Below are 12,252 nucleotides of genomic sequence, written 5' to 3'. Positions count from 1 at the left end.
TTATATAGAACAGCTATACTTTCTTAATTTGTCAAAGTTCCGTATCAGACATGAAATTCAAGGTAAAGAATTTGTTCATTTGTTTAAATCCTGTTTAGCCGTAAGTTTCAGTTTATGGTTTGTGTGGGTTTTTTTATGGAGCATGTGAATCTGCATAAATTTCAAAGCTATGCTCAGTGGCTATGATTTGTTGCAGGGCTGTCAGGCATTTAGGGGTGAGGTTATTGCCTATAAAATTTGCTAGGCCGAGGAATTTTTAGGATGAACAGGGAAGCCTCAGTGAAAGACTGGAGGACTTTTGGGAGTACCTGCTGCCCTGGGCTAGTGCTTTCTGTTGTTTGGGGCATACATAAGTGCTAAAAACTGGGTCAGTGCTGATTACTTTAACAGCCACTATCATTTGTCCTTTCTTTGATCAACTCTGTGTGCATACACCAATGAGAGGTGGCAGAAGCAACTTTTGCAAGCCAGGAAGAACAGCTACAGACCTACATCACGCAGTCTAACCTAGATACGTGGTCAAGGGAGTGTATATTGCCAGATGAATGAATGCCACGTGAGACGAATGATACTTGGCATCTCTGTATTTTTTTGAACCGCTGGAGAAGTGGGCAGGCAAACCAATATAAACCACAGAAGATGAACAAAGTGTTGACAAGAAAACACATATATGTTGTGGTTGTTCCACACCACCCTTAAAAAAAAAATAGGTTAATTAACTCAGATGCAGAATTTAAAGTAAAAAAAAAAAAAAAAAATCCTTTTTGAGAAGCAGAAGAGTGGCAAAACAATTTGTGAGACTTCATAGGTAATAATGTACACAGTTAGTGAATGTCAGCCTTTACTTACAGTTTGGTGTAGATATCATAGTAAGCAAGTTATGAACAGTCTCCATCAGATCATGTTGCTGTTTTTGCAAAACTGAGTTGTTTACTGTAGCTGTAACTAACTGTTTTTCTAGTTCTTCTATAATAGAATTCTGTCTAGCTACTAGGACTTGAAGCTGATCTTTTTCATCTTTTATTGACTTCAGCTGAAGTGTGTGCTTGTCTTCCATCTCAAGAACTCTTTTTTCTAGAAAGCTAAATAAAAGATTACAGTTAGGCTCCCCAGAAATGATTTTGAGAATCAAGCCTGTTGCAGAAGTTTTTCTTCATAAGTACTCAACTTCATTCTCTGATGCCATGCATGCAGTAGAAGGCAAAATGAAAGCTGAGTTTAGTTTGATACATATGCTTTAGTTTATTATATTAGTACATTAATAAACATTATCTACTATAGTCTGTATTGCAGGCTTTTAAAGTGTAACAATTGGATGTTTCAAAATTAAACATTATGAAAGGAAAGATACAGTGAAAGATTTCCTGGTTTTACCCTGTTAAAGATGAACCTATGAACTTTCAAATGTCCTGTAATTATAATAAAATATATACTTAACATAAATGTTATGGCATTAAGGCAGAAAAATGTGCAAATAGTTACTCGAAGATGTGTTACCCATCTCCAGTTCTGAAGCTGGTGTGAATAGGTGACTGGCTGGAACATTATTTAATTGGTAATTATCCTGATGCAGACTCTGAGAAAGTTGATGTTAAAAGATGCATGGCCAGAAGGGAGAAGTTCAGCTACAATCTATTGTTATTGGAAAAAAAAACCTGAACTTTATGTTTCAAGCAGATTAGCTAGATGTCAGACTGTTTTTTGTTAGGTGAGAAACAATGCTTTTGTGTTTATGTGGGTTTTACAAGGGTAGTCTAAAGTCTCCTACGTTCAACACCAAAAAAAAGTGACACTTTAAAATTTGGTATTTACTTTGCTTTCCATGTGATGAGGATGCTTGTTTTTATTACGCTGGTAGATAAAACCTTTAGGGAGCATATATAAATGTTGTAGAGTAGTGAACAAAAATGTCAAAACATGTCTCCTGGGTTTTTTAAGCTAATTCTTTCAAAATAAAAAGCACTTTGCACATATGGTTCTCATTGAAAAACATGGCTTTGAAGGAGAAAACTTAATGTTATTGCTGCTTTTATATTTCGCTGTAAACTATTTATTGCCAAAAGCTAAATAAAACCCTGGAGATATGAAACTAGCTGAAAAAAAGTTTGAGTCTTTGGACAACAGCTGGTATAGAAACAGATAGGAGTAATAGTTGGATATTGATCTGAATTTCAAAAGATTGACTAGTAACAAACATTAAATATGAGTGGCATTTGACTTTCCCCACCAGGTTAGAAAAAAATTATGTCAATGACCTGATTGTCACAGGGCAGCTGTGTACTATATGGAAATAAAATTTTAGAGATGTAGTTGCACTGGATTAGTTTGAAACAGGTTACATAATCCATAACTTCATTTGATTAAGTCTAAAGAAGAATATAAATTGGCTACAACTAAAGTACTGAGAAGTATTTCAGTTTTAACCTTAAGTTCCTCATATAAAGGAGAACTTTAGATACTGAAGAATGATATATAAACAGAACACGAGAAGAATAAACCTGCATGATTCCCTAGGCCTTAAATAATATCTGACCTTTGTAATGAGCATAGCTTGGTGTGGGGACCTACTGTACAAGGCCTTATTTTCTTACTTGAGCACATTTGTTTCTAAAACCTTTAGAAGGGCACTTTAGGGAACAGCATTTTATTGGGCTGATAGGCAAACTTACCTGTTTTTTTCCTGTAATTTAGTTATCTCGTTGGTCTGATCTGAAATCTGTCTTTCTAGTTTGTTTGTTGAAAGAGAGTGTTCCAAAAGCTGAAGTTCAAGTCTTGTTGTCTGGTTTAATACCTAAATAAATTTTATAAAAATATTTGAAAATCAAGATACTTCTTTTAAATAAATTGCAATTTCTTCATGTTGTGAAATCATGCAGATCTCTACTTAAGCCTATAATTAAAAAAAAACAAAATTTTAAACACATAGTTTGGGCACAAATGCTCATATAATTAGAATGAAGAAGAATACACAGAGTTGCGCTAATTTTGTTGATACACTACCATATGTCATTGGAAGTATTTCAGTAGTATGCTGCATTTCTGATCAATGGCTGAAAGTTACTGTGTACTTTAGTTTTGCTGTCATACTTCCCCCTCTGTTATGATATTTCATTATCGGAAATACTCTGTATTTCATTACTGGAACTGTTACGATTGTTGCTCAGAGAATTTGTTTTCTCAATCTGGTATAGAAAGAAAGTATTTTGAGTATCTCTCACTGGTTGAAATCTTGGCCCAGTCCTGAAATCACCTTTAAAGTTTTTACATTTTATCATGTAAACAGTACTTCCATTGATTCATTCCTTGCATTTTATTGTTACCTTTTCTATATGTATTGTTTACGGTCTACTTTTATTTGCATCTTTAAATGAAGAAATGCAGATATTGGGAAACATGAAAGATACTTTTCGGTTTGTATCGGATTGCATTATTTTGAGGCATGTTTTCTAGAAATATTTTATCATTGTTTTAGAGCAGCTTTTTTTAATTCAGCAGAATTTGGCTTTCCTTGGCAGGAAGAATTGATTACTCATGTCCTTCATGTTAAACAGTCATTCAGGACATGATTTCACACTTAAGTGTAATAGAAAACTATTGCCAAAGTAAGTGTCCTTGAGAGAGCAATTGTTTGGTTAATTTCCTTATGTTGTTAATTAAGCCCTTACCCCAGTCACCAGTAATTTCAAGCAGAGAAGGAAAGTTGCAGTGATGATTTTCTTCCTCTAAGCAGAAAATAATTGAATAATTTCCATAAAAACATTACACTGAATGAATAAATACATTCTCTCAACATGTGCAAAATACTGGGCTCCTGAATAATGCAATGGGAAAGTTGAATACAGTACGCCTGTGAGCTATGAACTATCAATTTATCAAAGAGTTCACAAAGGCTTGTTTTAGGTTAAAAAGCATAATTTAATTCATTGGATGAATTGTACAGATAATAAGATTTCTAACATGAATTTTACGTTTTGCACACTATTTACATTACAGAAAATGTTATGTGCTGCATCCTATAGCCATTATTTGTTTTGGCAATTATGTATCTGAATTTTCCTACCATGCTAGCAAAACTACAAATGCAGACCATTCTACATTGATTGGACTTGTTCTTGTATTAAAATCTGCATTCTGTTTCATAGAATGTCTTACTGTAGTTAATGCTTTTCAATTAAAGCAGTAATTAAAGATAAACCCATTACTTATTTTTTGTTTGAAATAATTTAGAGAATAATATATACCCTAGGCAAGTTTACTTCTGTATGAGTATACTTTTCTAGTAGCCTCCTCCTAATTCCTTTTTTCTGGATTCAGCTCTGATTCGTTTATTTATCCCTCTGTTAAGTAACAATAATATAGTGCATTGTGCTGGAAATACAGTTATTGCACTTACAGCATCTGTGAAAACATTAATTTAAAAGACGCATTTTTCTTGATAATAAGTTTTAAAAAATAAAAAAGAAATTTTAAATGTGAGAAAGCAATTAGCCTGGAAAATGGAACAAAGGCAGTTTGAAGGAACTCTCTATTAGCTAAGATCTGGTGGTGAGAGGTGAATAACCAACAGAGATACACAACGAGAGTTGTATCAATGCACAGTAGTACCCAACTGATGACTGGATATAATATAGTGGTTTTAAGTATATTATCTTTAAAGATGAATGTAACAGTTGTCTTGCCAAACATAATTCAAATCCTGCTGTAGTGGAAGTCTTTCAGGTAACAACAGTGGGCTTGAGATGGAACTATGTATTGCCAAATGCTAATGTTTCCTTCAGGTGGGTAGATCTGTTGATTATAATGATTGACTTCTCATTGTTGGACTGAATAGTGTAACACTAAACTGTGTTAAGTGTATAATTGTGTTTGGGAAGTAGAAGCATTTTTAGGTTGAAATTCATTACTTACTTGTGCTTCAACATCTGTTAATTTGCGGGTCTGTTCAGCTGTTTGATTTAGTAAGTTTGTGCCTATTTCAATCATTACTGCTGTCTGGTTCTGCACTGCAGTTTGCTGGATCTCTACCATTTCTTTCTTCATACTGTCTTGGATGTAATTCTCAAGCTACATGGGAAAGGAAAGAGAAGATAGTTGCATTCTTTAAATGTTGGAAGGGGGGTTAGTACAGTAAGCCTGCTGGCTGCCTTGCTAAACAAATTTGTTCCTTGTCCTTGTCTGTTATGCATTTATGTGAAGTTTCCCAATGTTAACCTCTGTGAGAGGAAGGGCAAACGTGACAAGGAATGTGTGGCCACCCATTTTCTAAAGGCGGGAACAGAGATTTGCAGGAGGTAGGTAGAAGGTGCAGTGGTGAGAATGCTTGTGAGCCCTTGAAAGCTTTTCTGCCTTAGTGCTCCCACCATTGCAACCATCAGAGAAGCTTCACCAGCTTTGGCAGCGATGAGAATTTTTTAGAAGACAAAAGCTTAGGAGTTTAGTCATCTTCCTGTATCTAGACTTAAATACTTTTAGAAGCATTTTTCATCACATGACTAGAAGTCAGAGAAGAGGTCAGATGTCACTTAACACTGTTATGTGTGCATTTTTATCAGAGAGAATTTCAAATAAATACACGAAACAGTAGGAAAGCCTATAAATACTTTAAATGCTTAATATTTAGGAATGCAAAAACTGTTTCAAATACTTGATTCTGAAGTCATTTCTGTGTCTAATAAGGCTTTTTTGGTAGTCATTTTATAACAGGGTACACTGCTTTCAAGGAAAGCAAGGAGAAAATAAGTAGCAAGGAGAAAATTCAAGTAACTTTCCATGAAGTCTTTCCACATGACTGGATTATCCAAAAGCAGTCTGATTTTTCTCCATGCTTCTTTAATATAATTTTCTTAGGAACTTTACAAATATTTCATATTTCTTTCATGAATCATAGCTTGTTTGAACTCTAAAAAATCCAGGACACATGATTTCTTTTTTTCATTGACTGGAAAAATTTCTAGAATCAAACTTCTACTTCGCTCCAATGTTGTTCTAGCAAAAGAACCATAATAATTTTTGAGCTTCATGCTGTACCTACAAAGAGGATACAAGCTACTAACAAATAGCTAGTGTCATTAAGCACAAGTTATAAAACATTACCAATTCCTAATCTATAAAAAATGATAAAACAGGTTGATATCTTGAGTTTTTTAAAATATTATTTTGATAATGCTATCTTGATATGAATAGTGGCTTGTAGTGAGGAGGAGCTTTGAACATTATTGCATGGCTACTTTCCGTATTAGTGATTTAATATCTATTTAATATGATTTAATGTTCTATCAAACCACTGTTCGGATATAGCCATTCCACTTCTGACTAGCTAAAAATCAACTGGCAGATCTATCAGCTTGGAATGTTTCCCCCTTCAATATTACTTGAGTAAGGACTGGATTTTTTTTTTCCTGACTTCACAGAGTTGGTTTTTAAAAGTGGCAAATGAAGAAAACAGGGTGTATTAAGAAGTTAAAACTTCTAAAACTGGAAGCATATTCTTAGTTTGAAGTAAACATTATTTCTCTTTTTCTAGTATGACCAAACTTTCAAAGTAGTGTTTGTTCATTCCATTCTCCCCATCCAGCTGGTGAACTGCAATGCACAACAGATTTCAGATCTGGCACAAGCTTTGACCCACATCTACTATACTGCTGCATAAGTGTACTTACTTCTCAGGTGTACCACAAGGATTTAAAACTAGCCTTTAGACAGCCATTAGATGGTCCTTGTGTATTAACCTTTCTGCATACTAAAAGTAAGGATATAATCAACTGGGTTTTGGTATGATAATTTAACATGGTTGTCTTCGATCGCCATCACGCTATGGCAATTAGAGTTGTTCCCTATTCACAGCACCAGTTCTTAAATGTTTGCTTTTGCTCCTGGATATTTCTCACCAATAGACAAATCTAATTTGACCACACAAGCTGAATTTTTTTTAAACTTCGGTGACATCTTTTAGGTCGGCTTTTAATTGTGTAGTAATTGTAAGACATCCTTGGTCCTTGATGGTTAGGCTATGAGACATCAGAGTATAGTGATAATTTCATTTTAAAAGCAGTGCAAGATGATGTTTAGTGCACCATAGTCCAAGGAGATATGCAAAATTCTGAAGACTTTTATATAGATAAAAATGATAAATTTTTCACTAAAGTTAGATGACGCTCCATGAAGACTGAGAACAACAATTAATGTGTCCCTCTGAAAAGGCTAGACATCTGGGGATTAAACTATTCATGAGTCCAAATTAACTTTAGCAACTGAAGCTGGAGAACTGGACATCACTATAGACAACTTGGAAAAGACCTTTGCTCAGATGCAGCTCTGTTAAAAGAAAATGGAGATGTCCAGAATGCATTTTATTTGCCTCAGTACCACAGTCTAGTACTGTAATGCTTTTGCAAAGATCAATGATATGGCCTCGCCTGGCAGACTCAATGCACATCTGCAGTTAGAAGGGATATAGGGAAAAAAAAAAAAAGAAGAACATACAGAGGAAAAAAAAAGGAGTGAGACATGTCAGGTATCAGAGCTACCATATGAGAAAGCATTGAAAATATTACATCGTCTTTAATTTAGAAAAAAGCCCCACAAAAAAAGGAAGAAGGCAATAAATAGATGAACAAAGAAAGATTGATCAAGACCTTTGATTATTTCATAAAATAACCGTGGATATTAAACCTCATTCTTCAAGGTTGGTTACTTGGACCAGAGAGAGATCTGAATGAGAATCTGAGCAAACTCATCTCTGCAAACAGGATTACAGAACTGCATGACTTCTTTGAAAATGTTATCACTGAGTTATTCCAAAACACACTACTAGAAAATTAGTTCATTCTGGGCTTAAAGGTAAGGTAAACATTTTACGGTAGGCTTAGGCAATTGCCCAGTTAAAACACACAGCTGTAAGGTTGCTCTGATTACAGTACACAAAACCTGTGATTACAATTTAAGGCATCTGGTGGTTCTGGCTGCCAGATTTTTATATCCCTTGTCACTGTGCTTGCAACCTTAGAAAACAGTTTTGTTTGGACACACAGATCTGCATTTTCATAATTTATCTTATTTGAATATCTGTAAGTATAAGTTTATCTCCAAGTATCTAAGGTCTTTCAAGTAATATTCATGTGATGTATTCTAAATCACTGAAGTATTCTCTTGACTCTAGTTGAACAGTTTGTCTTCTTCACATCTGCTTTTCAATTTTAAAATATTAAATAAGTAACGTAGGGAATACAGTATTTGTGCTTACTTGAAAGCATGAAATATGAACATCAAAAAGGATTTATTTTTAAGATTTAAAGCCAGTTTCATGATATGGCTCATTTATTCTAATTTAAAGCAACATGAAGCCTCAAAATGATACTGACCTATTAAGTGGCTCTAGAGCGTCTTGTGGGTTTCTTTTTTCCCTAAAAATCCTACAAAGCATTATTACATAAACCCCTTCTATTCTCTCCTTCACATTTACTAATTGTCTCTCACTTTTGTGCATTCTCTCCATGTACACAGCATAAAATCTCTTTTCCTGACCTGAACCAAGATACACACTCATCCCTCTTTGCTTATATTCCCCTCCCTCTTCATCATACAATGCAAAATTGTAGAAAGTAGAACTTTTTACAATTACTCCTTTTTTTTTTTTTTTTTTTTACTGGCAGGTGCTTACTTTCATCTTTCTTCAAAGATGAATAAAAGCATTACTTTTATCCAAAATGCCCATCATCTCCCACTGACCTTAGAGAGAGGAGAACATGTTCCCATTGCATACTCTTGGAAGACGAGGCCCTTGGGTTTCCCTGAGAGGGAGGTGGAAGAATGTTTTCAATTCAAACCCCAGTTAAGGCAGCCAAGGCTGAGCTTCATCAACAACACTGAGGATTAGCATCCATTTTACAAGACTGCAGTTCTTTGTGTCACACTTCTTTGTAGAGTACTATTCTTCAGCTCCTGCCAAGGAGCCTCCTTCCTTTATAAGGAGTAACACACTCAGAATTTCTGAAGGGGGGAGAATAGCTTGGGTCATTTACAAGAGGGAAGGGCACAGGAATTAAATGCTGCTGTCCCCATCCGTGAGTTTGGTTTGAACAGTATGTCTGTATTCTCCAATATTTTGCGCAAATTTTGAAGGTGCAGCAGGGATTATTTACCAGATGTCTCCTTTGCCACATGGCTAGTTAAGGAAAGATAATTTTTAATCTCTTTTTAATTCAATTAATAGCCGGCACACAAGACTTGTGTTGATATATATTAACCTTGATTACATGATGGTTATTTTGGACAAATTGTCAAAACCTAATAGCTGACTATTGGCGATGCCTGTTCCTTCAGAAATTCTGCTTTTGAGGGAGTAAGTCAATCCATGAACCCTATTTTAAGGAAATTGCAGGGGAGAGGGAAAGAGGTATTAATATATTCAGATTTTAAAGAAGGAATAGTTAGCTGATAGCACTTCAGTGATTCTTCATGGGATTTTTTCGTGAAACATTCTATTTTTTCTGTAAAACTTTGGCTGGCATGTATTCTTGAAGAAAGTAAATATAAAAATGAAAGCACAGATGGGAAAAAGCAAGTCTCAAAGTATGCTTAAATTGCAAAAACATCTGGGAAAATTGAAAAAATAATTTCACAATTAAGGTTTGTAATACAGTTATGGTGATACATTTTTAGAGAGACAAAATTCTCTAAGGTCAACAATTTGAGGCTGTCATGCTTTATTACTTCAAATCATATAAAATCATAAAATTTGACAAAAATACTTTAGCTACGTTGCCAAAAGAACACGGACAGATCAATCATATTGGAGCACATTCCAAAACATTGCTTTTATAGCCAAGATTGTCTTTTTTTAAGCAAGTTTTAAATTGGCAAGAAAGAAAACATAACATGTAGAATATGCATTAGAATAAATTTGGTTTCTAACCATTAGCATTAATCCTTTATGAAGGGTTGCCAATACTTATTTAAATGAATAGCCTTCCTGATTGCTATTGTATAGTTTGTGTCCATATTACAGAACAATTTTCCAAAGAATCAATAATTTATTTGTGCATTTTGTAGATGCTTTACCTTACCATTTTTTCATTTAAAGTTATAAATGAGGTCTTGCTTTTGTTCTCTGCTGCCAAATGGTTACTCTATACTAATTAAGTGGTCATGTTCCTGGCAGCTTTTGTAGCAATGTGAATACATACATCCCTTCTTTGCCAGATGCTACTCCATATAAATGGTACAAATAGTACTGGCTGCTAGTTTCATTTTATAGAATTTTTCAGGTATCAGAGCAGTCTTTACAAATAAAGTTTGGTGATTTTCTTAATGTTATTAATCTGATTTTGTCAATTCTAACATTTATTTTCAGAGAGAGGTAATGTTAATGAGTTTCTACATAGTACGGTGTGCCCTAGAAGAAGTAGGTAGACGTCTGGAGCAGTATGATCCTTTGCATCCACCCCTACAATCATCAGAATCTATCAAGATAAATTTTCCTTGAATCAAATATGGATTAGTAGCCTACGCAATTTATTCACCACTTTCAGGGAGTTCATCTAAAAGTTTGAGAAAATTCCAAAAGCACTGGTTTTAGGATTTCTCACAACTTGTCTACTGAAATCTGAAGATAATCTTTGTTCTTACAATAAAGCACCCAACCTAAAACTGTACCTGCTATGAGAAATAGCAAAGAGGTCAAAGTTTATCTGCAGTCATATATCTATAGCCCTGTATATAGATCAGCAGATTAATTCCATTAAACATTTCATTAGCCACATAAACTCAGCAACTGCTATGTGTGATGTACTGTATGAAGCTCAGGTAACAGCCGGCCAAATGGAGAGGTGGTACGCCTCTGTGCCCCAGCCACGTGTCCCAGCTCCCTTCCTTGCACTGGTTCTCACATTCGTTTCTGGACTTTTGACTAAGCCTGGAGGCAATAACGTAAAAAAAAAAAACAAGGGACAATTTCCTGTCAAGTTTGTGAATTGTGAATATTTCATAGATGTCAAATCTGTTACTAAGATCACTGTGGCTGTGGATTGTGCGGTAAAGTTATTTTAAGAAGTAACATGATTTAAAATTCTGTGCTAGACAGACTTTGACTAATTCTCCTAAGGATATCAGTGCATATGAGGGTCATTATCTTCCTCTGATTGCAGTGACAACTGACTGTTCTCCTGCCATTAATTTGAAGTTCTGCATCCTTCATATTCTTGTCAGTGGTGGTCTGATTTACAATAATTTAACCAAAACTAGCTTTCTTCATATTTTCAAGACAGAAAACAAAAGAATATGCATAAGGTTTACATGAGAAACAGCTTTTTCTATTCAGATCTTCATTGTGCTTAGTAATTAATTTACATAGTTTAAAAGAACTTCTATAAGTATTGAATAGGTTGTATTACAACGCATGTTGCCTGCTTAGTTATCTAATGCAGATACAGAGAAAATTGCAGGCATAATGTCATGTCTGTAGTGTTTTTCCTCTATTTTTTGTTTAGAATTTCCAGTAGTGGAGTAGATCCAGTAGAAAACCTAGCAACAGAAAATACATTTACAGCTAGGCATTTGTTAAATATGCATTGAGGCTACAGTGTTTGACATTTGTTAAGCTGTCAAAATCCTTTTGAGTTATTGTTTTTGCATCCCTACTAAAAATGTCCTGTGTTTTATTCAAAACTTATCTTTGTGAATTTAAACCAAAAGAACTTAATCAGCCCTTCCAATACCTGTGGTATTCATCCTGACATTTTATTCTCCAAGATGTTTACCTTATACACAAAAGTGAGCAAGATGGAAAATGAACTTAGGCATCCATAATCAATTTTACCTAGTTCTACTGACAAGACAAAATAAGAAAACCACTGATAAGTCTGATCAGTTCTTTTTCCGAATACTTTTTCAGAGTACAGACAAGACCTTCCTACTTCTCATACTCCAGATGTCTTGAGTTATCTTTAACCCAGTAATGCTTGGTCTTAGTTGCCTTGCCCTTGTTTCAGAGTGGCAGTGTTTTTTAGATTGTGGCCATGTCTGATTTCTTCATGAAGCTCATAATTTGAAGTATTTTTTTTTAATTCTGTACCAATGTGCAACTGTCTCATTGTAGGAGGTCATTCATATACGCCACGGAATCCATAAATATCTGATTCACAGATACATTTTTTCTATATAAAGACAGAAAATACAGTTTTGTCAAACACTATTTTAGCACACTTCACTTTCAGTTAAAATGCTAAATATGTAAATTCTTTATTTGTAGTGTAG

The 12,252-nt window shown here is 34.5% G+C and overlaps 2 protein-coding genes across 6 annotated transcripts in view; one reads left to right on the top strand and one right to left on the bottom strand.

Moving 5' to 3' along the window:
• Nucleotides 1–12,252, top strand: part of MCPH1 (microcephalin 1) — a 130,524-nt gene that overhangs the window by 68,279 nt on the left and 49,993 nt on the right. The gene's annotated exons all lie outside the window — the stretch shown is intronic.
• ANGPT2 (angiopoietin 2) overlaps nucleotides 1–12,252 on the bottom strand; it is a 46,633-nt gene that overhangs the window by 18,802 nt on the left and 15,579 nt on the right. Inside the window, exons 2-4 of one of the 2 annotated variants that reach the window (XM_009970838.3) lie at nucleotides 4,909–5,064; nucleotides 2,670–2,791; nucleotides 850–1,082 (exon numbers count right to left, since the gene is read on the bottom strand). In XM_009970838.3, coding sequence (XP_009969140.2) covers nucleotides 850–1,082; nucleotides 2,670–2,791; nucleotides 4,909–5,064 — 511 coding nt within the window. The remainder of the gene's footprint in view (nucleotides 1–849; nucleotides 1,083–2,669; nucleotides 2,792–4,908; nucleotides 5,065–12,252) is intronic. The other variant, XM_033009905.2, reaches the window with a different exon arrangement.

This window comes from Tyto alba, unplaced genomic scaffold (assembly GCF_018691265.1).
Source record: "Tyto alba isolate M040663 unplaced genomic scaffold, T.alba_DEE_v4.0 Super-Scaffold_40, whole genome shotgun sequence".
NCBI lineage: Eukaryota > Metazoa > Chordata > Aves > Strigiformes > Tytonidae > Tyto > Tyto alba.
Note: the sequence above shows the minus strand (reverse complement) of the source record. Positions and strands in the feature narration are given on the sequence as shown.